General features: G+C 39.7%; 2 protein-coding genes across 4 annotated transcripts in view; one reads left to right on the top strand and one right to left on the bottom strand.

The window, feature by feature from the left end:
- myo6b (myosin VIb) overlaps positions 1–11662 on the top strand; it is a 35409-nt gene extending 23747 nt beyond the window's left edge. The window contains exons 26-33 of the mRNA XM_019277430.2: positions 658–866; positions 959–1037; positions 3387–3547; positions 3673–3723; positions 6558–6661; positions 8026–8160; positions 8971–9189; positions 9941–11662. Of these exons, the coding sequence (XP_019132975.2) occupies positions 658–866; positions 959–1037; positions 3387–3547; positions 3673–3723; positions 6558–6661; positions 8026–8160; positions 8971–9189; positions 9941–10140 (1158 nt within the window). The 3' untranslated portion in view covers positions 10141–11662. The remainder of the gene's footprint in view (positions 1–657; positions 867–958; positions 1038–3386; positions 3548–3672; positions 3724–6557; positions 6662–8025; positions 8161–8970; positions 9190–9940) is intronic.
- Positions 11663–12840: 1178 nt separating this feature from the next.
- The window catches only part of impg1b (interphotoreceptor matrix proteoglycan 1b), a 27300-nt gene continuing 14516 nt past the window's right edge, over positions 12841–25624 (bottom strand). Inside the window, exons 9-20 of one of the 3 annotated variants that reach the window (XM_019277438.2) lie at positions 25176–25234; positions 24726–24913; positions 24250–24636; positions 22430–23073; positions 21956–22045; positions 16537–16756; positions 15920–16130; positions 14677–14862; positions 14393–14576; positions 13779–13946; positions 13651–13669; positions 12841–13383 (exon numbers count right to left, since the gene is read on the bottom strand). In XM_019277438.2, coding sequence (XP_019132983.2) covers positions 13364–13383; positions 13651–13669; positions 13779–13946; positions 14393–14576; positions 14677–14862; positions 15920–16130; positions 16537–16756; positions 21956–22045; positions 22430–23073; positions 24250–24636; positions 24726–24913; positions 25176–25234 — 2376 coding nt within the window. In that variant the 3' untranslated portion in view covers positions 12841–13363. The remainder of the gene's footprint in view (positions 13384–13650; positions 13670–13778; positions 13947–14392; positions 14577–14676; positions 14863–15919; positions 16131–16536; positions 16757–21955; positions 22046–22429; positions 23074–24249; positions 24637–24725; positions 24914–25175; positions 25235–25624) is intronic. The other 2 variants (XM_019277440.2, XM_019277441.2) reach the window with 2 other exon arrangements.

Raw genomic sequence — 25624 nt, 5'->3', positions numbered from 1 at the left:
CCGCTACCACAATCAGCCTCTCCACCTCTCCTATATTCCTCTGTTAGCCTATTAGCAGCCCCACTGTTGACACTCATGGTGCTTAGAAATTGCTCCTGGCAAGGCGTCGCCGCGTGAATAATGCATGAGATGCCAATGGCTGTCATTCAGACCACCATACGTCAGGGACAAGACCTTGTCATCTTCCCTCCCCAAGTCACCGTTATAGACTGACTCTAATGAATCTTCACAATACGTGACCTCTTCTCCGCCTGCTGATTGTCTGACAAGTATAGTGGGGAATTGAGCCTTGTGGCTCCTGTGTGCAAGTGACAGACACAGTGTCAGTCAGTGTATTCCCTTGTTGCCACATGGGAAGGTTGTGCCATTGTGATAGTGGAGTGTTTGCCAAGTCATGGCATAAGTGCACTTGGTGTCACTTCTCAAATATATTCTCTCACCTGACAGAAAGTTGGCAAAGGACGAAATTTCATTAAAACAAACTTGAGAACAGCCAGGCCTTATCTATTCTGAAGGAATCTCATCTGTTTTTTTAATAATAAATACCTTGTAGTAATGGTGTAACCAGCTCATAGCATTCAACTGATTGAACAGAAAGTATTTCTTTATTTTGTGACCATGATCTGTCGTCCTGATTCATTCTCCCGAACCCCGTAGGCCACAGTGATGACCTGGAAAGAGATTGACACAGAGTACCAGGGGCTGGTGAAACGCTCGGAGCAGCTGCTCTCCTCGATGCAAAAGAAGAAGCAGGAGGAGGAAGAGGGTGAGAGGCTGAAGCACATCGAGGAGGAGATGGAGAAAGAGAAGAAGAGGAGGGAGAAGGAGGAGCAACGACGCAAACAGGAAGAAGAGGAGAGAAGACTGTAAGTGATGGCGGATTATCTGTACAAATGTTAGGGGGTGCAATGTAAACGGTTTGAAAGTTTTAAATTTGTACTTTCTCCAAACATTTTAGGAAAGCAGAGATGGAGCTGAAGAGGAAGCAGGAGGAGGAGGATAGAAAAAAGAGGGAGGAGGAAGAGAAAGTGATACAGGTTTGGATTGTTATATTTTTCCATTTATTGTTGTACTCGGGGCAGAAATTTAGGTTTGACCTTGGAAAATCCCTGAAAACTACCATTTGAATATCACATTGTGCTTACTGTAAACACTTTTTTTTTAGCTTTTCATGACTTCCTGCAGACTTTTCTGAACTTCTTCTTTCTGTCTCATGCACTGCTGCAACCATTATTAATCACATTTAAGGATGGTTTCCTAATCCTACACTGAGCAGGTCCTCCATTGTGTCAGTTTCTACAGTATAATATGCAGTATTTCTAGAAAACTGAGTGATTATTCATTATTATTTTCATGTTGAACACATAAACTGAGCGATGTACTGGGTTTACAACAAGTTCAAACAATGAAATATGTGTTTCAAAGTGTGTGATTGTATATAGAACATTGACATTTAAGATGCAACAATTATTTTCTTTTCGTTTGGGACTCAACAAAGTTTTTCACTGAAATCTTTTTTATAGATCAAAAAGGTTAATCGATATAATCAGAATATTAACTGACAGGGAAAATACATGATGATCATTAGTTACACAGTAATTGAAGTGGGGAGTTAAAGGAAGCTCCAGAGACTTCAGAATCGTTTGTTGCCAGCTTTGCATTCAGGACCTGCGATACATTATGTTGCAGGAAAATCAATCTCTGAAGTCAAACAGTGAGCAAACATGGGCTGTAACTTTTTTAATAAGCATCGAACACAACGAGAATGTTTTCACAGCAACGGCATACCCATAATTTAACTTGAAGATACCATAGTAACTTTACAAATGAATCCCATGGCTTTCAAGGACGCAGTGTAAAGTATGTGTGTTTTGTAGGTAATGAGCACCGGAGGAAAAAAATGATACGATGGGTTTCTAGTGTTTCCTCTCAGTGGCAGACCTCGCCTGCTCTCCCCTCTGTGAAACATTCTTTAGCTCCCTGGTCTCCCATGGCAACAGCCCGGGTCATGACACTGGTCAGATTCCCCGAGGGTTGTCTTCAGGGTCTTGATTGATGAGTCCACTTTGTGCCGGGTTTCTCTTCTTCAAGTACTTCATCCCTCTGTGCATTCTCCTGTGTTATCATTATCATCCACACTTTGTCACCTTTTATCCATCTCTGCCTGACTTTTCATCTCACCTTTCCTAACCATCCATTCATCCATCTGTTACACATGTATCACACATTTTTGCACCTCTAAAACTTTTTATTCACCCGAGGCCAGTTGTACATTTGCATGCTGTCATTTTTTTTTTCTTTCTAGTAGCGACAGTTGACACCAGGCTGTCATGAGCCGCATGTCTCAGGAGACTTTGCAAAGTTTGTTTATCCGCAGCTCCTAAAGCTGAAAGCTCTCTCAGGGTGTCTGCTGTGACTCCGATCTATTGTGCTCTTTGCTATTTTCTGCCATGTCAAAGGTTAGTCTGGCACTGTGTACTGTTCCCTTCAAACTTTGGATCTCGATGTCTTTCAACCTAACCTTATTTACTGCACACCATCCAGTCTTCAACTCTGCAGTATTTATTTTCTTAAAGGGGAACACCCCTCTCTTGAGGCATTCCAATGTGTGATCCGTATCATTCATTACAGTGGTTTGATGAATATGTGAGAGCATGAACAACTTCTGCAGCTTCTGTAAGCTGTTTTTATGTCTTTCCTCCGAGTAGAAATATGAGTAAGGGCTGCATCTCATTTATTTTGCAAACAATACATTTGATTTGACTTTTTTTTTTTTAGTAAAGATGAAGTATACCAAGAGAGATTTCGGGGTTTAGCATAAAATACCTGCTTCTGAATTGATAAATCTGTGTAATAAATCAATTTTGGGCTTAATTCATGGGTGTCTGCACTATCTGCTGTACGTAGAAGCAGCTTAAGTTTTATACTGAAGCCATCACAATTTTGAGTTTCGGTCCCCATGCATCATCCCAGCCATGTGTCACACACTGCTGAATAGACAGTCTTATAGTATGAATAATATATTTTTAACTGGAGAGCCATTCATATTTAAAGATCCTCAGAGAAAAGTATCCATTGTGGACTTCATTAGTGGCTTAATATGAGGAGACAGGAGATGGATATGTTGGAGATGGAGTTTGAATCTGGGTCAGACCCTTAAGAAATGTTTCTACTGATTGTTGTGTCTAGACAAACGACCAGGAAGGCTTTATTAGCACACTACAAACTGGATAAACATGTCTAATCAGGTTTGGGTACACAACAGAGCTCTGATTGTTGTAAAGGATCTGGCACAGAGGGCAAGTGTTTAGACAGGATGTAGGTTTACATAGATTTTATAAAGTCACACTAAAAGATGATGTGTTTGTGTTTGTGTGTGTATACAGGCGGAGCTGGAGGTTCAGCTGGCTCTGGAGCGTGAGGAGCAGGCCCAACGCACCACCATATTAGAGCAGGAGAGAAGAGACAGGGAGTTAGCCATGAGAATCGCACAGAGCGAGGCAGAGCTCATCACCGAGGAGGGTCAGATAGACGCAGGCCTGCGCAGGTAATGTATACGTGAACCTAATGCATGCCTTTGATTTGAACTGCAGTGAACAATAACCTCCAGGTTAAACATATCAGCATGCGTGTGTAACTGCATTTTTTTCCTGTTGCTGTGTTCTCTCCCAGTGATGACCCTTTTCCAGATCTTCCTATCTCTGCATCCTCTTCCAGAGTCATGTAAGATATCAGCACAGGTCTCTCTTACTGCCCGTGTCCAAGTGTAGCTAACACACGACAATAATCATCCCCTCACTCCCTCACTGTCTGTCTTAATCTCTGCTGTAGTCCTTAATGTTTCAGCTCCTTTAAATAGATCCAGTAATGCAAAGCCGACATAAAAATCCTTTGATTTTAAATCACCAGTCAAATTTAGATGTAGCTATTATTATACGCATTTTGTGTGGCGTGAATCGTAAGGTAAGCCATTTAGAAGATAATCATGTGTGATCATTGATTACTCAGAAATGAAGACAGCACACCGAATCATAAATGAGGTGGATGAGAATGTGCAGTATGTGATCTTTTTGTTTCTTTATTGGCTCTGCATGTGTCTGCTAAAGCCTGTCTGGGTCCTTTACGTGTTGTCTCACACATTTCTACAAATCCATGTCCTCTGGATACATGTACAGTATAGTTTACAGCTGTCTGATAATTATGTAAGAAATATCACTGAAGGTCTTACCTCACTCAGTCTACTGTACACGGAGATTAAATCTCATTAATAACATCAGTGGCTTTTAATTACCAGTCTTAGCTATCACTGAAGAGAGCTGTTGGCAAATATTTATTCCCAGACAAATGTTCCACCCGCTGCGATAAAATATCCAGAAAATTGTACTGTGTTTATTCACTGGAGTTGAAAGTGAGCTCAGCACTAGTGTTGACATACTCTACTGTGCGCAAGTGAATATAAGACAAGGTGTCCTGATAGAGATAAAAATAACTGCCATCTAACATCAAGAGTACATTATAAAGTTCCTACAACCCAGATTCCAAAAAAAAGTTGGGACGCTGTTTAGGACATACATTAAAAAAAAAAAAAAAAAAAGATCCTTCAAAATCAGCATGAGGACACATTTCCAAAAGATGATGAAAAATTAAGTTTAAATATCTATATCTAACATTAAATATTTTGTTTTTGTACTGCATTCAATTGAATATAATTTAGAAGGGATTTGCATTCTGTTTTTATTTATGTTTTACACTGTAGCGTCCAGACCTTTTTTGGAATTAAGGTGGAACTATGACCACTTACCACAGACAAAAAGAAGAGTTAAACCTAAAGGTTCCTAACCATTTTGGCTGAAGATGTCTACTTGTGACACCTCATGGCCTCAGTGTGAATGTGAGGTGTGATCACATGAACCAAAGATGATTTTTCCTGCTCAAATTGTTTAATTTAAAAGACTTTTAGAGGCCCTAAGAGGCAAACAAACTAAACAAGAATCAAACAAACATTAACACAGAGAAAAAAAAAATAATGACAATTAGAAGAAATAGCTATAGTGGTAGTCTATATATTCTATAGTATAGACTGTTGGACGACAATGTTTAAACTGCTGACCTGCACTACTTTAGGTTCACTATATACTGTAGCTCGTCACTTCATGCCTTCATCTTAATTTGAACTCTAGTGTGTAAGTGGGACTAAATTTCCATAAACCCCACTCTGTGTTTAAAGCCTGGAGAATGTTCTTTCAAATCCTCCATGGACCTTAACTGCAGGTCCCGTGAGCACAAAATTACATTCAATCCAATAGCCTGTAATCTTGTCAGCGTTGGCTCGGGCCTCCGGGGGTCCACGTTGCACGTCTCCGCCATCCCTGTGAGTCAGCTGAGCCAAATCTCTTGCCAAGATAGATGCTCCAAAGGCAACATGTGTGTGTTACATGTGCACCACAAAGCTTAAGTGCATGAAAGCATTCCTGCAGTAGAAATATACACACTGGCTGGCAATGCTGGCATAGTAGCTAGAAGACCACTTCCCTCTTCCTACAAGCATCCATTTCCTGTTCAGCAAAGCTCTGGCCATCGCTTCACTTCCACATCTTTTTTTTTTCCCCGGGCGCAACAAAAGTAAAGCCTCAGCTCTAGTTCACCTTCACACACTGGCACCCGTCTCAGCCCGAATGACGATGATCCTGAATCAGTTTCATCTTTCCAGTCAGTATGAATTATAAATGGTAATCTGGTTAATGATTCAGAGATCAGTAATCCTCTCAGATACATTAGCAGCTATTCCCACTGTAAATAGAGGAGTTAAATCCTTCGTGTTATTGAATTAGCAGCCTCAACTCAGCAGGGAAGCTGGAGACACGGATTGCGAGAGCTCAGTCTTCCTGCAGCATTTAAGTAGCTCAAACTATGCACCATCAGTTCGATTCATATATCAAAGTGCTGCATCATTTCACCTTTATTTTTAAGTCATCTCTCATTCCTGTTAAAAATGTAACAAACACACACTGAATGCCAGCAGACGTACGCTGGCATCTGGTTGTAACATTAGAAGAGCTTTGCATCATTTTAAGTGGAGTTGAAGCTGCAAGGACGTGGACAAATTCTGCTCTCCAGCTGCCCCGCTGACCGGCCTCTAATGCGAATTTAATCAGCTGAGACAATGAGAAGGGCATGAAAGAAGAGAGGCATCTGTTTTCATTTCTCACTGAGGGCGGTAGACTTAATAAATCCTGTTTTGTTTTTAATATTCATGCATTTCGTCTGCCATCGCAATTCCACTTCACACTTATTAGAGCCTGTATAATTACACATGAAATGCTGCTTTACTGTCTATAATTTGCTGTGTAAATTCTGGATTTTGTTTCAAGTAAGTAAAGCTCTTAGTTTAATGTCTCTTTCTGCTCTTCTTTTAGAAATTCACACCTCCCTGATTGTGAATCATATTCAGTGTTGAAAAACAAACTCTCTGCTACTCCCACCTTGTCACAGTCTCACCTGTCTGCAAACTCACCTTCTTTGTCTTACACCTACGTTTCGTCTGTTCCGTACTCTAGGGGTCCTCAGGTGCAGGCAACGAAAGCTGCTGCCGGTGTGAAAAAGTATGACCTCAGCAAGTGGAAGTACGCTGAGCTGCGAGATGTCATCAACACATCCTGTGGTGAGAAATGCCGAACGCTGCCAAGTTCAGCCCAATTCCACCTCTATCGACTAAACAGAGTGTGTGTGCATTGTGTGCCTTTTCATAACAGATCAAAATGGTAGAGCCCTTAGAGGAATGCACGATATAGCTCTTTTCCCTTCTTCATTCATAATTTCATAATAAATGATTCAGCAGCGACTCATGTTTTGGTAAATCGTGCGGGCCCCGTCTCCATACAAATTTTTCATCTCCCCTTGTGTCATTTCTTTCTCCGTCATGTTGTTGAGTAGTCAAAGTGACTGTTAAAAGGCTGTGACTGCAGCTGTACAGAGTGTGGACACAAGATGTCATGCCTGAAAAGTCAAAGGACCGATCTGTGGATGTTCCCACAGCTGCTACGGCTCATCAGCATGCGTTTTAGTGGTAGAGAGAGGAAATTATCGCCATTATGGAAGATGGCAGACTTCAGCTCTTCCTAGTCATTCCCAGCCAACCCTCTCCTCAGTCAGCATGAAAAGCAGATGCCTTTCTGCTGGCACACTTGTCCATGCCTTTATAATTGCGACTGTATACAGTACCCTGATCAGTGTTAGGGACTCTTGATATCCCCCGTGGGATTTCAAGGACATCTGGCTAACTGATTATAGTCTTACGTTAAAAGCGCTGTATGTGAATGTTTTCTTTGTGTTTCATCATCAGGAAGAAAACACAAAGTAAGAACCTAAACTCCTCATTATATATACTGCATTACATTTTAAGCTTAACTTCCAATCAGATTTAAACATGTTGCACAACTCGTTTCCAGCTTTATTCCCTGAATGCTTTTAACTATTTAGCCTTCATCAAAGGAAGTATTTGAGGTTGTTTGCTTTAGTTCTTTACTTTTATTAGTCACTTCCACATCACTGCAACACCAAATATCATAAACAATATCATCACCCTTTTAAAAGAGGTTTCACAGAGAGTTAGATGAGAGGATCAATACCACTCTCATATCTAAAAGTGGTATTGATCTTTTCATCCAACTCCCCGTAAGAAAGCGAAAATGTTGAACACTTAGTGTCTAGAAAAGTTTGGATATCTCAGCCTCTGATGCTTTAATTTATAATCTTTGTTTTTAATGTGTCTCTTGTGAGCCACTGAACTAAACGAATAAAAACAAGATGTCAAATAATGCACTTTATTTGGATGCATATGGAATTATTTATTTTTAGCTCGCAACATCACATTTTACTGGTCCAGAGCTGGACCGCTCTTGAAACAAGTCAACATAAAGTTGGAATGTACTTATGTTCTACGTCTAACCGTGTTGCTGCTTTGCTTGTTTCAATTATTTGAGTACTAACTGGTGCCATGTTGTGTGTGTGTGTGTGTGTGGACAGACATTGAGCTGCTGGCGGCCTGCAGAGAGGAGTTCCACCGTCGTCTGAAGGTCTATCACGCATGGAAGTCCAAGAACAAGAAGCGCAACGATGACGGAAGTGATCAGAGGGCTCCTAAGTCTGTCACTGACTACGGTTAGTGGAGAGGTTATTCCCTGTGCTCTAAACTACTTTTACTTAAATGCTTCGCCTGCACAAATCTGTATATTCACATAAACATACTGTACATCTCACACATGCTCTGCTATTCGCTTCTCCCTGTCATTAGCAGGGACGAATTACCTGCACACAAATAACCTGCCCGTGTTTCATAACATTCAATTAGCCGACCAAATGCCAGGGCTTAAAAATGCAGCCGCCTTCTGTCTGGCTGTCTGTCACAAATATTTGCTCTAATTAGCGAATAACTGCCAGCCATGCCTCGTCAGGTTCAGTAGCAAGTTTGCTCAGTTCATTCTCAACTCAGCTGAGCATGGTCGGTGCACACGCATGCACAAACAAATGTTATTTAGCTGCTTGAAAGCTCACCGGTGCTCTACATTTCTCTTCTTTTTCATCTTAAAAACAAATATTAAATCTGATGTGGAATGGGGACATTATATTTGCTATATTTACTCACCTTAGTATTTTGATATGATAGCTCCTGAAAGCCGTACTCGCTGTGCTTTGTTTGCCTTATGTTTAGATCCTGTTCTTGGGTCTTATCAGGGTCATTTTAGAAGAAGCTAAAAGCTGCTTTACCCGGCTTTTCCATGTCATATTTCCGAGGTTCTCTTTGATCTTGTATGTTTTGAAAGCTTTATACTTTTGTTTTCTGCCTCACTCATTGTGTTCTCTGCTGTTACATACAAAACCATGAGTATTAGAAGGTTACATTTATTAAAGACCGAATGATGCTTTGAATACTTTGAACACAAACCTCATTTTCTGACGATCACACTGCAGCTGAACAGAACCCAGCTCCTGCGATGACAGCCCAGCATCAGGAAGTGGCCATGAACCGCCAGCAGCGATATTTCCGCATTCCCTTCATCCGGCCCGCCGATCAGTACAAAGACCCCCAGAATAAAAAGAAGGGCTGGTGGTACGCTCACTTCGATGGGCCTTGGATAGCCCGACAGATGGAGCTTCACCCAGACAAACGGCCTATTGTGTTGGTCGCAGGTGAGTCAGCACAAAATCCAGCTTGTGCTTTGTTTACTATTATTTGTATTATTGCTTAAAATGGTTATTTTTCAATAAATAATTTAGTCCACTGGTTCCTTTCCTTCTTGGCTTGTGACCACTTTAAATAAACCTCATTTCACTTCATAGAAGTTACGCGGACAAGATCAAGGAAAATGCAAAGGCATCAAAGTAAAATTTACATAAAACATACCTTTGTGTAACAGAATTTTCAGAAAATTCATGTAATGTGATTGTGACCACTCAGATTTGACTTTGAACTCTGATGCCCAGATTGAGAATCTGATGGTGTAGTCTATAAAACAACAGTAAAACATCCCAGTCACAATTGTTGACGTCTTGTCTAACAAACAGTCCAAAAGCCAAATATAATACTTCATTTATAATGATATAAAACAGAGAAACAGCCGCATTTAAGAGTCTGAAACCAACAAATGTTTTGCATTTCTGTTGAATAAATGAGCTTGATACTAAATCATTATTATTTTGTATCTCTTTAACTGACTTGTGGGTTCCCAATCCTTAGACACTGCTGGTTTGGTCTAAACAGTCCAAAGCGCAAAGATATCAATACATTTCTAATGATATATAAATGACAAGAAAGCAATAAAATCCTTACATTTAAGAACATTTCAGTCAAATCATTGTTGTAGCGCTGCTTTATCTGTTTTATTTAAAGGTGTTTGTTGAATAAATGGATGACCTCTGTTTTTACTTGTCCACCACTCAGGGAAAGACGATATGGAGATGTGTGAGCTGAGTCTAGAGGAGACGGGTCTGACCAGAAAGAGGGGTGCGGAGATCCTGCCTAGGCAGTTTGAGGAAATCTGGGAACGCTGTGATGGAATTCAGTACCTCAAGAAAGCCATTGAGAACAAGCAGGCCCGGCCGACGCACGCCACCGCCATGCTTCAGAGTCTCCTCAAGTGAAACCAGAGCAGCAAGATGAGAACACAACCTCGAGTTCAGTCCTAAAACATGACACTGATACACAGAATGACAAACGTGCACACTGGAGGGCGGCACTGTGTACCTGTGGTTTGTGGGATGAAAAGAAGTAACCACAGTCTCACTGTAGGCACTCAGTGTTTCATTCACTGATTCATCTCCTTTTTAAATACCTGTACGTTGTTTTTGTTGTTGTTTTTTTCACTTTTTATATCTTAATTTTGCCGTGTGACACCATGTCGGTGTAGCATTTGTGTTCAGTCTTCTTCTAATTCTGTGCTTGAATGGAAAAGTCCACTGTGAGGCCTTAAAATGCAATATAACTGCAGTACACCGAGTCTTAAAAGGTGCATAGCCTCTCGAGCTATTAGCCTGAAACCTTAATGGGACAATGAAAATAGGCTTTTAGAGAAAGTATGTGGAGATGCTTTTAATAGTGTGTAACAATCTTGTATTTGAAGTCATGCTTTATGGTTTTTTGGACATTAAGACTTAATACAGTTACATCTTCTGATTTGATTAGTAAGAATATAAATTTTTCATACACCAGACTAAAAAGGGATGACAAGAAAAAGCTTCTCTTCCTCAGTTTTGCTTACTTAAAGATTTTACTTAAAGATGACTCATCATGAAATTCTAACATTATATTTTTAAATCTAATATACATATTTATGTAACTACATTATACTGCTAAATATAAAAGTTATATATTAATCCTCCATCTGCTACAAGTTTTGCACACTCTAAATAAAAGCCCATATAGTCGTAGAAGACAACAAAGACAACAAAGATCAATTCATTTAAAGAAGTGCTGGTTTTATTAGCATCTTAGAAATTTCATCTTTTTATCCATCCGTTATTCTCTTGCTTCATATATACACAGCTCTTTTACTCCAACTAATATAATTCATAAAAAAAATTACCTTTTTTTGTATTGTTGTTTATGTCTTATGCAAGACGGAAATGTAGAAGTTTGTTTTCACGTTTGCTGTTCTGTGGGTTTTGGGGTTGTTTTACAGACAATAATGTAATTTGTGTGTGTGTGTGTGTGTGTTGTGTGTGTTCATGTAATATTTGATTACTTGACTCCTGGAATATTTCAATAATCCCATCGGACAATCATGTACCTTTATTTAGGCTCAGACTTACTTACCGAAAGATACAGCGGCCGACTGTAACTAAGGATTCCCTCTCAAATGTTAGCTGAATGCTGGCCTTTGCACTGGAACACTGTAGAAAATAAACGTGCACCCCCACGTTCGTTGATTGCTTTTTGTTGCTAAGTTACTATAGATAGATGACAAGTGAGAATAATTTAGTTAATTCACAAATTTAGTTTAAGATTGCCGTCAGTGGTCAGTGCTGTGTAACTGGATCTGACATCCTAATGGTAAGAGCAGCTAATGAGATTAGAGGGTAGATTAATTAAACAACAAAGGCTAATGTATTACTGATGTCATCGCTGAGCTGTGGCTCACTCCCATTAAGTGATCAACTGGATTAAAACGGATTTAAAGGTTCAGTGTGTATCTTTTAGGGTGATCTGTTTACAGAAATTGAATATAGTATGCATAATTATGTTTTTATTACATTTAAAATTAGCCTTTTATATGGTTATATATTTTATAGGCTGATATCATTAAAAAAACATGTAAAACAGGGAGAACACATCCTGACAGCATGGGATACTACTGTCAGATACTGTCCCCCCTCTGTTCAATATGAAAGGAGGCTCACACATCTTTCAAATTCACACTGCTGACTTCTTTCCCCACAACACATCAGTCCTGTGATTTTCAGGCTGATATCATTAAATTTGACCATTACAGCATCCTGACAGCTTGGGATATTACTGTAGAAGAAGAAGACAAAGTGTTTGAACTGTAAATTTGTTTTGTCAGAGGTTTGAGAAGTTAATCACACATCACACTTATTATGTGGCACAAGAAAAGCCATTAGGGCAGGAATATTTGCTTTGTTTTACATCTAACTAGATACAATTTATAAATATATATATCTAAAGCAGGGGTCGGGAACCTTTTTGGCTAAGAGAGCCATGAAAGCCACATATAGGCTGGGCGCAAAGGAGACCACCAGGCTCTCTCTGACGGAGGGGGAGAGAGGGAGATGCCCGGCCAAGGATCCGGGCAAGGTAGTTTTCAAGACTGCATATTGCTAGCGGATCTATTTTCTGACCCAGAGTGTGGCCGTGACTGGTACCACCGCTTAATGTTTTAGACCATACCGACCAGATGCAGTCATCAAAAGAGCCACATCTGGCTCGGGAGCCATAGGTTGCCAACCCTTGATCTAAAAGAACCTCAAAAGCTTCAACATGCTACTCATGCAGGTGTGACGATGACCTCTTTTGTCACATGAGTGCCACCGTAGCAACGTAGTGGGAAAGTTGAATTGATTGCAGTTTGCAGTCTCGCCACTAGATGGCACTAAATCTTACACACTGTACCTTTAAGGTTCTCATGCGTAGATATTAGAAGTAAACTAAAACCAACGAACAGCAAACGCTACTTTGTTTTGATTTGACAGCAAACATTTGTGTCTTTGTACCGGTCTTTTAACAGTGAAAAACACAAAACGAACATTATATTTTTCATTCAAAAAAAACATTTTATTCTTTGCTTTTAAATGCAAAATGTGTAAAAAAGTCCAAATCTCAAAAGATAAATGATTAGTGGGAAGAGTTGTTTTGAATAGGACAGACAATATTTCTAGAAACAATATGCCATGACCCAAAGTCAACAACTTATACATTCATTCACTTTTTGGGACACAACAGTGGTTGAGCATTAAAATAAACATTTTACAGTCTAAGCTTAAGATACCACCATGTGTATCAGCTTGTAAATAATAAATACCTCATTGTGAGGAAAGAAGAACCTTTGCCAAGGGTATACAGGAAATGTTCCTACAATTCAATATATGAAATAAATATTAGGTTCCACTTTAAGACAACCTAAGTCCACCTTAATATCCATAGCTCTCTGTCTAACGAGACACAATCACTATGAACGACACATCAACATTTTTAACACCATTTTGACTGGTCTACTGCACCATACATCCTGTATATACGGTTAAACAGCAACTTCAGGCTTTGCTCCTCCGACGAACAAGGTGTCATCAAAGAACTGTTACTTCAAAACATTCGTTATCTGATGCCCTTAAAACACAGCATGTTCTGTATTCACTTGACCGACGCCACGTCTGGAAAGAGACAAGAAAGAGAATAAAAAATAGCAGATTTCAGGTGTGAATTACACAAAAAATGACAGAATACCAAGATATTTGCTTTGTATAAACAAATCACTCACAATGACTATATTTTTCAACATATGAAGATCATTTCAAGGTTAATATTTAATCATTTCCCCAAAATGTATTTTTCATTTGGTGTTAAAGCTCTTGCTCAAAAGCCAACGGTGATTTGGTTTGTAAGTATGAAATCAAAGGCTACATGCACAGATGTTTTACCTTTGCACACATCAAAGAGCTGTAGAATATTTGATGTAAAGGTTATTGAATATCAGCAACATCATACATCAGGATAAAATACATATTAAAGCATAGAAGATACTTTAGTGTCCCATTTTAGTACTGACTGTTTTATCAACGTGTCCCCAGATGTTCTCCCTGGTAGGACGTTTTGAAATTTGGGGCTGGGAGTGTGTCTCTTTGGTCCTCACCTCATTGTGTGGTATACAGTGATGAAAGTCCACCATTTCTGAGACTAACTTTTCTGATCTGGTTGTGTAGAGTTGTCTGGGGATCTGTGGAGACGGAGAGCTCAGTGTTTACAGTGTGCCTCATTAATATATTATAGAACCAGAGGCACTTGTGCATGCAATGTGAATAGAAATGGGGAATATATGCGAGAAGGATCTGCAAGAGAGAAAGATCTACAACAGAAGACTAAAGCTAGAGCAGAGTTCATTGTTGGAACCATACACATTTGTTGGAGTTGACATGAAGCCCCTTTAATGTTGTGGATGGTGTGTACCTTCAAAGGTCTGAAGTGTGTTTGATCCTGTGGATGAAGGCATCTGAGCAACTATTGAAGGTACCCGAGGACCTTGATCTACATTTAATTACAGTTAAAGTCACGCTGAACAGTTTCAAGCATTAGGTATTTGCCAAGTGTTTGTTAGAGTGGATTAGTTGACATTACTGTTGAGGTTAGTTAGTTTAGTCTTTTGTGCCGTGCGGCACAGCGTACCTCAATACTCAGATGTATATTTTCAACTGAGGCAAAATGTTCTTGTTCAGATTGTTGTGAGTGGGAAGAAGCAGAACTTGAAGGACATGGCAATGTGGACACTTGAGTTAAGACACCATCATCATTCTCAAACACTGGGTTCTCCCTCAAAGTATTCTCAAAGGCATAGGGAGCAAGGGCATGCCTACAATGTGGAGGACATGAGGTGAAGAAAACACAGAAAAAAATCACAGCAAAAGCAACAACACCCTGTAACAAAAATGATTCATAGGGTTTGTACTTACACCAAAGTTACAGCCTTTCTGGTGTTCATACATTTCTTGTTAATGAACATCAAAATGCCAAGGACGGCACAAACAAGGCAGAGACTTCCCACGAGGCAGGTTATGATCAGCGGAGGGTCCACCGGCACTGACACTAGCTCGCTGCAGCGCTCTCCATGGTAGTGCCAGTATTTACCTACAGGGCATCTAAAAGAGATATCATAAAAAAAACATACAAATTAATATAAAAGTTAGAGACAAGAAAGCCAGACACAGAGGAATACCAAGAAATGTAGGTTACAGAATTATTACTCCTCCTTTCTGGGAAATAGTGTTAACTTCAATGAATATTTCATGATGTGTCATACATAAAATTGCCAACCAATTAAATCCTGACATGTTTTTTCCTCACAATTCCAATTTTTCAAATTCAAATAAAAACACGTTCCTAATGACCACCTTGTTGGAGGTTATTTAACTGGACTGAACCGAAGTCTCTTGAATCTCCAGATGTTTTTTCATTGTGACTTCGCCAACAAGAAGCACTGCAGCTGCAAGCTAGTCAGACCAAGCGGCAACCTCTGTGGCTGTGTCACTACGAATACGAAGTGCCAAAAACTGCAGTTCCTTTAAATGGCCACTTGAGGCTGGCTACAGAACGAGTCAATCTCCTTAAGGCCCAATAATAAAATGTCCAACTTTACAGCCTGGTACAAAAAAACTGTTTTGGGGGCGGTTGGTAGTGTAGTGGGTTAAGCGGCCGCCCCGTGTGTGGAGGATATAGTCGTCGCTGCAGCTGGCCCCGGTTCGAATCCCGCATTGGACGGCTAATTTACTGCGTGTCACTCCCCCTCTCTCTGCTTCCTGTCTATCTTCAGCTGCACTATCAATAAAGGCATAAAAAGGCCAAAAAAATAATTTAAAAAAAAAACAGTTTTGGTCTCTATAGCTAATTTCCCTGTTCATGACAACTCACCAGTTTATATTATATTAATTATTAGTATTAGTTTTGCATAATTAAGAGCATAGCCTCTTTGATTGACAGGTACGGTCTCAGGTGGCTTGTTTGAGCAACCAGGCTTCATTGGCTCATTCTACGGTAACAAAAACAATGATTCTTATTTATACACTAATGAAAACATAGTTATGCATATTATATTCCCTTTTAAAGCATTTTCTGTGAATGGAGTCACATAAATCTTACACACTGGACATTTATAAAAGCTGAGGTCATGTTTTCTTTCATTCGTCAGCTTTCATGTACCTGCAGGTGGCTCCATGCCCTGGAATTACTTCACACAGGCCTCCATTCTGGCAGTAGTCTGGATACACAGTGCAGGTGCTTTGACATGGCAGGTCGCCCACAGTGCTGTAGCCCGGATCACACAGACACTCGGCCTCATCGGTCCAACTGTTTACCACGCAGCGTGAAAACTCATTGCAGGCCAGGAACTTACAGGGGTCTGCTTGGTCAGCTGAAAGCAGACGAGGAAGAGGAGAGGTAGGGTACAAACCAGAGAGGTGATACCTCATTAACATTAATGCAGTGTCCAAGTGCCTACAGAGTCAGAGGAGAATTTAAAGGACATTTTGATTGATGTGAATGAAGGTGCTGCTTTCGGTAAAGGTGTGTTTAATGTGTGAGGTCACATAGTGGCATCAAGTCTGCCAAGCAAAAAAGATGCATCAGATTTATACTGCAGCTCACTGACAGGCTGTAAAAGAAAGCTGAGTGAGGACGCGTGCGGACAGGCACTCTGACCTTGTAGCGTGAATGAGCATGTCACTGCGACAACAGATCACGAGGCATCCTGTAATCATACTGCAACTTTTTAAGTAAGCCTCTTACAGATGTATCTATCTATCTATAAGACATTTCACCTGGTTCTACTTCCAAGGAACGGCTGTCAATCTCAATGTCAAGCCGCTTAGATGCTGCACTGCAGAAGTCCTCGAGCACGCAGTGAACAGCTTCTGTGACGTTATAAGGTACCGGTTTGTCCAGTTTCATCCTGCTGTTTACCACAACGCTGCCGTTCCTGAAGTTGAGAATTTCCAGCTTCTTAAATCCGGTCAAATTGGACTGTAGATATGGCAGAAGCTGTGGGGTAAGAAGAGGAAGGCAAATTAGTTTATATTTAATTTATCGGAAGATATATAGTGGATTTTCTAATTTAAAAAAAATGGTTTTCTGTTAGTGATCAGTGAGAAAAACAGTTTGCAGCATGAATATGGAGTCAAGTGTTCCTGGAAAGCAACACTCAAGCAAATTTGAGTTCATCTTCCAGCGTTGAAAGGGAATCACTCTCGATCCTGAGATGACAAAGATTTCTACTTAGATGTTTAGGTTAATTAAATGATGTTAGTGTAATGTAAGTTCCAGTAAAGACCAGTGTCCTCCTTGGAGGAAGACCAGGCCAGCAGAGACAACATCTACCTGTAGTTTTACTACCTTAATGACAGGACTGAGGTTGTTGTAACACAGCTGATTTTGAATTATTCAGGTCACATTTTGCAGCGTGAATGCTATGAATAGTTCATAATTAAATTTTGATGCAAGCATGAAATTCTGCCATTACTGCTCTTGCACTGTGTAATCAGATCCAGAACAAAATTAGGGTTAGGTTTATAAAAGGATGAGAGTACGAGAACACAGAATGTGCTAATCCTAGTCACCCAAGAACACACGATGAAAAGATCAGACACTCGCGTGACATCAAAGATATCTCAAGTCCAAAAGAAATCTATAATACATGCGGTTTGTAAAGGCTTTTATGTTAAGTGCCTAACAGACAGGCATGCTATATTGATGGATCAAGTAGCTCTCCATCCCACCCACCCGCACTGCCCTACAAACACAGTAACCAAGTTAGTAAAAACTGACTTCAGAGACCAGCATCTTTAAATTTATGACATCTGTTTTATCACATATCAAGTTTTATGTCATTATAAAGTGGATGTTTTGGGGGGAAAGAATAAAAAAAAAAAACTGTAGTTGCACTCTGAAGCTAGGGGCTAATTTAGCTGTAATTATAATTGAAAAATCTATTTTGATGCTCCAACATCTTTCTAATTGAGTTTGTTCAATCACATGAATAAGGCAGAAGCTAAATCTAATACTTATGGAGTAAAACAAGTAACAACAGAGACACTAATCCTGCTAAAACTAGCCTGGCTTAGCAGAGTAGGATCTGCCATCTCTGCAGCCTCTGGTGTTGTAATTAATATGATTTGATGTTGTTTAACCGAACACTTTCTAAAGTATTCAATTATAAATTAATGTCCTAAGCCCATTAATCCATGCAAAAAGGAAAACTGCAGTAGATATATGTTTAGATTTTGTGTCAAGACTGTGACATTGATTAATAATCATCCATTAAAACGGGATAAACCCAAGGCTTTGCAACTCACATACTGCGTTGTTAAAGTTTGGCTGAGAGCCTTGAAGCTTCAGTTTCTGTAGTTGCTCTCTGTAAGGAAGTACAGTACGCACCATCACCAGGTTAAAAAACCCCATCTGTGCAGTAGCACATTTATCTACGCAGCCACATTTAAGCTCACTGTTCAAATTGTTGCATTGCTTATTCCCACAGACCCAGCTCGCAGCTCGGATAACTCTGAAACCAATTTATTAAAACTATAGGCTTGGACTGATATTTAAGCAGGGAGGAAGTCAACCAGCTCAAGTAATGGCCCTGCATCAATGTTCATCGATCTGAGCCGCACTCTTCTTTCAGCCACTTCACGTTCACTACAGATGAGGCAAACATCAGACAGCCGCAGTGTGAGAGAGGGAGATTACAATGCTTTAGCTGGCCTGGCTGTCCAACAGGAGATAAGAGACCTTAAGGAGCTCTGCACTGATCGGGTTACTTCACTTATCACTGGCAGACAGTTTACTGAAGGCTAGTTCCCTATAGCTAATAGTCTTTGAGAACAGAGTCCAACATCCCGAACAAATGGGCAACAGCCTGCAGTACAACTGGACACACATCTTGCTGTTTGGTCATCCATTTGTCTCAATACAGAACATCAAGCATTACATGTACACTGTAGATTAGATACCAATCTGTGGTTCTATTGTCTTCCACTCAAGGTCAAAGCCGAGTTTTTTTCACAACAAGCCTCAGTGCAGTCTGTATTGTGGACTAAGGAACAATAAAGATACCATAGATTTATTTCTCACCTGTAGACAGCATGGCACAAACACAACCATAATTTCAGTCTTTGACACAATCACATATGCTTCTCTGAGGTTACACATGTATCTACTGGTTCTTGTTTTGTTAAACCGTATGAAACATCCCTTCTCTTGTGTTGAAAAAAGAAAAAAAGAAAAGAAAAGATCTTACGCTTCCATGAAAATAAAGTAATTCCAACCTCCATGTCCAATTTTATTGGTTGCTTCACAAACCAGTAGGTACAGGAGTAATGGAGGAGTGTGGCGAAGGCAAACAGGGGGAACTGCAAGCCACTGGGGCTAATGGTTCATATATATGTATTTATATATGAGGTACAGTGTCACAAATGGGGTCCAATTTCCAGCAAAACATTACATTATGTCCATTTAAATGGGCTGCAGAATGTACATAATTTGACATTTCTTCATTTCTTTTTTTTCAGTGATTCATAAACAATTTTTCTGCAACAATATTTGTTCCCTTTTCTACCCAGATAGCCCATTTAAAGGAAAATATGGTGACTATTCCTAATGGAATAGAGACAATAGACGGTAAATACTTACCAGTTCAAACATCTGACCACATTAGTTTTGCCAGGATGCTAAATACATCGATTAATGAGGAGAACTGAAGAAACCACGGTTTGGGCAACCATTAAAGATTGGAAATGGAGTGTTATTTTCATTATTGCCTGTAATATGTATGTGTGCAGGACATTTGCATCTATGTATCCCTACTACTTCATATTGTATTCCCTGATCCAGTGCAGACATTAATGTCTATAATCATTATATCAGCCATGAAAATAGTCTAATATGTTGTTATTTCAGAATTCAAAATCAAAACTTGCATATAACTACTATTAGAATTGTCACATTATCGACAACAACAACAACAACAACTATTTATCCTTATCCAGAAGGCTCTACCAGTAAACTAAGCCCACATGCTCCAGTAGCTCACGTTCCCTCTGCTCTTTGGCATTGCAGCAAAACACACAATCCAATTTGTATCGATGCACCTCTTCAGTTTGAAGCTGAGGCCTTTATGTAACACACAGAGCAGGGCACCTCTGAGCAAGCCTAAAAATATATCCCTTCCATCAACCTTCGGGGCAAGCCTTGAAACTAAATAAGGATGTCAAGTGATGCTTCTTGCTTTAATGTTCGCTAATAAGTGCAGGTTTAAAGAGACACCGTCCTGACCTGCTTACGAGCAGCTAATTCAAATTTAAAGATCTTATTTAGAGAAAAGGGGAAGAAATTGGACAAAATGAGACATCGCAGCATTGACTGGAGTATGTGCGTTGGGTTAACACACAAATGCTCCAAAACAAAACGACCTTGGCCGATCTGAGATAAATTTTATTTCATTATCTTGTTGCCTGTCTTGTGAAATAGAAATCATATGTCTGTAATACCAGATGCAGTAAGGCCATGCATCATGCATACAGATGTCCACACGAACCTGACTGATGTCGCACTAATCAGATTTGAACCATTAATAGCACGTGTGTGTGGAAACCAACCCGAATTACTTAAAGCTTCTTACCACAAGTCACAAACCACTGAGTCCTACGATGACTAAGGCAGACCCAGGTCTCATGATTCAGACTACCCCGGGCTAGTTTGCCCTCTACCGTGTACATAGTGATACAGTTTTAGCAACACAAAATGCATAAAGCTGCATGGCTTTCCTATTAGATTTATTAGGCCTATTATCACATTTTTCTACTCCACATCAATTAATTTAATCATTAAATTGCGCTGAGAGTTTATCTTTAAGGCTTCCAGCATTCACAAATGTCAATGCTGTAACATATATATGAGCAACAAATGTACAAAAATTAATATTTTGGTGAGAAACTAACTAGCCTAACTAGACTTTAGTTGTACACATAAACACACACTTAGTCCAACAACAGATATAATAATCAGAGCATGCTACATGGTGATACAAAGTGACTTTGATGAGTTGCATCTCCACAGTTTTATATCAGAGAGCTTGTCTGTACAAAGAAATGACAACAAATGGGTCACCTACGATGTCGTTTGTTAAAGGTACTGTTCAGCATTTTGGGAAATGCTCTCATGCCAAACGCTAGGAAAAGAAAAACCCCCAATACCTCTCACTAAAACAAGTTATTCTCATGAGTTCATTTGTGATTTCTGAGATTTTACTGGTGGACTAATTCTTGGCTGAGCACTCACTGAAGTCTTGTTGTCAAAGTTAGGTTGCCTGGAAACCACAAAAGATGCTATGAGAGATCACGAAGAGCCTTTCCTTTAACTAACAGTTCCCCTTTGTTTCCAGTATAACCTAACTGGCTGCTGACTCCTGCTATATTTTCAGTGGACAGATACTGTATGTTCATGCTTGTGGATGGAGCCGTATCAATATTCTCATCAAAATGTGTGTCCAGGCAGAATGCAAGACACATTTTGAACACACAGGTGCTTGTAAAGTCAATGAAAAGATGGGAGTGGGTGCAAAGAGACACAAATTTGCCTGAGTTGGTACAAACTGAGGCAGAGACGCTTCCGTCCTAGTTGGAACTTATCCCAGTATGAATCTAGCTCTTTTTCAATGTAGCTATCAAATGGTCCGGTGGTCACATTTGCACACATAACACAAGGAAAAATATTAGCCTTACTTTCTGCCTGGACACGTCAACTCTATGGAAGAATGAGAACAGGCATATTTCCCAAAATGGTGAACAATTTATCATCTTAACCTTTCATGGTTCTCAAAACATTCAGATTTCTACAATCTCATGGCCAAGAATTTTGGACAGATCCCTTGCTGACACAATTCTTTCAAAATGATGTGCTGAAATACAAGTAAAACAGCAAAATGCAAAAAAATATTAAGGCAAAACACAGAATAACAAGCAATATTAGGACAAGACTGACAGATAAAATCAGCGTATATGAGCAGCTAATGTTTGATGTAAAGACTGAAGCAAAGCTTAAAACTAAAGCAGAGTATTTGAGAAATGTTAGGTGCGTTCAGATTGTTAGATACTGTATTTAAGTAAGGTTAGTTAAGAAATGGAAAGGTCATGCTCTCTCTGAAGCATTGGAGAGGTAGTTCCAATATGGCAAAAAAAAAAAAGATACCGGTATGGAGGCTAAAGTCGTCTGTCTCCTAAGCCCAGATTTACTGGAAGCTCCGGCGTTTGGCGAGTTTCTGGACCCAGAGTGCTGTGTCTGAGTGAAACAGAATAATTCTTTATACTGCTGACACAATGGCTCCTCTGATATTAAAGCATTAGCATAGTGCAGGTTTGATCAAGAATTTGGCGATTGCTTAAAACCATACCACATTTGAACAATTTTATAAAAAGAAAAAATGTATGAAGAAAAAAAATTATAAAATTACTTTCAAGAAAACAGCAGTGAGGAGGCCTACTGCGAAGAACATCCTCATTGCGCAGGACAACAGAATTTTAGATTAAAGCAACAACTAAACAACCAACAGTATATGTTGCACAAATGTACCTCTATCATATATTTCAGCTTGGACTACAAAATCAAATATGAAAATGAAGCATGCAAAAACACAATATCCAACACAAAAGCTTGTGTACCTACCAGTTCAAGAAAGGTATTCTCCAGTGATTTATACTCGGGGGAGCTCTTGTTGAACAGGTCATCAGAAAACATCATGTTAGTGACCCTCAAGCTAAAGAAAACCACTAACTCTTTGTTCTTTTCCACTACGGTCACCAGAGGGGTACTGGCTTGTCTCATCGCCGGTCCAGCTGTGGATTCGTACGGGTCTTCGTCATACTCTGAGGGGAATGGCCCGCTACCCTCTTCTTGCAGGGTTTCTGTCACTTCTGCTTCTGTCATGATCTGACTTGACCCTACATCCTCTTGAATGTCTGAGTTCTCAGGAGGCAGGTCTGTCGTAACCGGGGTTGCTCCACTGTGTCCTCCACTAGCTTCATCTCCGTCCTCTGATGCTTCGCCACTCCCTGTAGGGGATGGCAAAGGCTCCACATTTGTTTCTGATTCAGTGCCTTGGACAGCATCCTCATGAGCTGGTGTTGTGGAGACCGTCACTGCTGCTTCTATTACGGATATCTCAGTAACTGTGGGATCTGTAGACTCTGGAGGGTCATGGTAAACCACAGTAGGTGCATCAGGAAGTTCTTGTTCTGGTTGGGAGTCTGGAGTTGCCAAAGGAAGGTCTTCATCTTGTTCCTCAGGGATGCCATCAGCAGATTCAGGTTCTTGTAAAATGAAATGTATCAGAAAAGAGGTTTTATAACCAGATACAGTTATTTTGTGCATCAAATTATTCTGTTTGAGCTGATAGGTAGAGCCAAAATCTCACTGTTTTGATGACTTGTACAAAACCACTTTCACTGTAGCCATTGTGCCATGTTCCACCTTTTGTTTCCCTTTTAACTTATAGTTCTGGGCTCTAGCTTCATGTTTAATCAATGGACATTGTGGTAATAATCTTCTCATTTAACTCTGCAAAGAAAGATAGAAAGGAATAATCTTTTCCTCTAATAATCTCATATCTCGCCGTCTGACACTATAATATATTCTGTGTCAGGTTGTTCCGACTCTTCATTTAAGGCGGTATGATGTTGATGATGAGTGAAATATTTAATACACAAGATGCATCAATCCATCAGGTTTGGCTGAAAGTTTGGCTGCACAGCATGGGTTTGTAATGACTTCAACCATCAGCAGGCTGCTGCTAGTTAATAGGTTTTAATATAATGCATTGCCTCAGCAGGGTGCATCTCCATGTACTAAAGCGAACCACCAAGTCTAATTGTACTTCCATTTTTTAGAAGAGGTGATTGTTCTGTGCAGAAGAAAAATACATAGGTCACTGCTTATTTGGACAGACAAGTGTTTTTAATGTAACACTAGAAATGCACAATGGTGTAAAAGTTACCTAACAGTATTGTGACAAAAACAGCTGCTGAGTGTGGATCCAAGTTTTGTTAAATGAAGTACAGTTTAAATTCAGTGAGATTAATTTAATTGTTTTCCTCTAATAATTAATTCTCTGCTCTTTCTTTTAACTTGTTGTCTCTTTTCTATTTTCTTGCTTTTATCCAATTTTAGATCCTTAGTCATTTCTTTCTTTTGGTTCTGCCTCATCTACTCAAGTAAGTTTACTTCTTCTCGATCAGAGATGTGTTGTTTTTATATTTATACCCCTCAGCCATTCCTGTATTTTGTGTCTCAATGAGCTCATCCTCCCACTGCTCAGAATCAAGACAAAACCAAACCGTGACGGTGAATTGTGGGTTTTTGTCAATAGCAATCAATGTCTCCACACCACAGTGTTTGGTTTGACTTCTTAAACGTGTCTTTCCTGACTGAACTTCAACATCCTGGTTCAAAAACAATCTGAAGTGTCACCTCTTTAGGTTCAGCCTCACCTCCGTCATCAGGCTCAGTTGGTGGCATCTCCTCCACCTCTGGCTCTGGCTCCGCTTCCTCTACCTGCTCTGTGATAGTTTCCAAATTTGTGTCTGGTGTTATAATGTCACTGGGCTCTTCAGCAGTACCTTCGGTGGATTCCTCCTCTACTCCTGCCATTAAAGGGGTCTCATCTGTGATGACAGGTGTGGCTTCTGGGAGGATGTTTGGGATGAAAGGCACGAAGGTGTGCGTTTCTGCTTTGAATGTAGAAGCTTCCAAAGAGTTTTCTATCACTGCCACAGTGGGGAGGAAACTTTGGGTGGAGGTATTGTCCTCTGTGCCCCTTTGTGTGGTGTCATCTGCATGGTTTATGCCAAGCTCTGCATAAGAATAAACTGTAGTAACTGAAAAGGAGAGACATTTATACAGGTTTAAAATCCTATTCTGAGCACTAACATAATATTTAGAAAAGTGAACACAATAATAAGCTTGCCAGTCTCAAAGCTGAGTGTCTGTATGTCCAGCGGTAGTGACGGTTCCTGTTTTAAGGCCTTTACGATGATGTGCTTCAGTTTCAGAGCGTTTACATCCCCACCTGGCTCCTCAAGACCCTCAAACTCATCACTGAGCTCCGTTTCTCCATTAAAGACTACAGCGTAACGCACAGACAAGTCCTCTGATCTGATAAAGACAACAAATCATGTCAGAAACATTTATAACAGACAGAGATGTAACAGGTGACGTATGTCCGTTAAGGCAGACTCTTCTTTACTTCAGACTTGAGAAATAAAACACTTCTATCTATTGCAGGAGAGCAATATCAGACATTTATATTTTTAGTGTCTTATTTACTTATTTACTTTGTCAAAATGAATAATAATTACAAAGCAGAGTTATAGTGCCAAATGTTTAATAAAACCTTTAACAAGTTGATTTAACTCACTGAAATCCCACGACACGTATCTCTTTGAACCCTGGAACTCTTTCAAACACATGAAGCATCTATACAAAGAAAAAGAGAGTCAGAAATATGAAATGAATGTGAAAAAAACATGAAAATTTTATCTCTTATATATTTTTGCAGTATTAGGATTTGCTGTTCAGTATAAACTGTGTCTCTCTTATGAACAAATTATACAAGAAATGCATGTTTACAAACCTTACTACAGAGCTGTTTCTTATTTCATGAAAAGTTGACATCGTATGTCTTCATTGGACAGTAACAGAGCGCCCAATAAAAACAACATTGTATATTTTCTGCATTATTTACCAAACACGAGAGCTGCAACAAGTGGTCCACTAATTGATAATTAGTTTGACAGATAATGGCAAACATTCCCAATTTTTAAACATGAGAATTTTGTCATTTTTTTTGTCATACATGAGAGAGTG

Source organism: Larimichthys crocea, chromosome XXIV (assembly GCF_000972845.2).
Source record: "Larimichthys crocea isolate SSNF chromosome XXIV, L_crocea_2.0, whole genome shotgun sequence".
NCBI classification, from domain to species: Eukaryota; Metazoa; Chordata; class Actinopteri; family Sciaenidae; genus Larimichthys; species Larimichthys crocea.
This window is presented reverse-complemented; position numbering and strand designations above follow the sequence as displayed.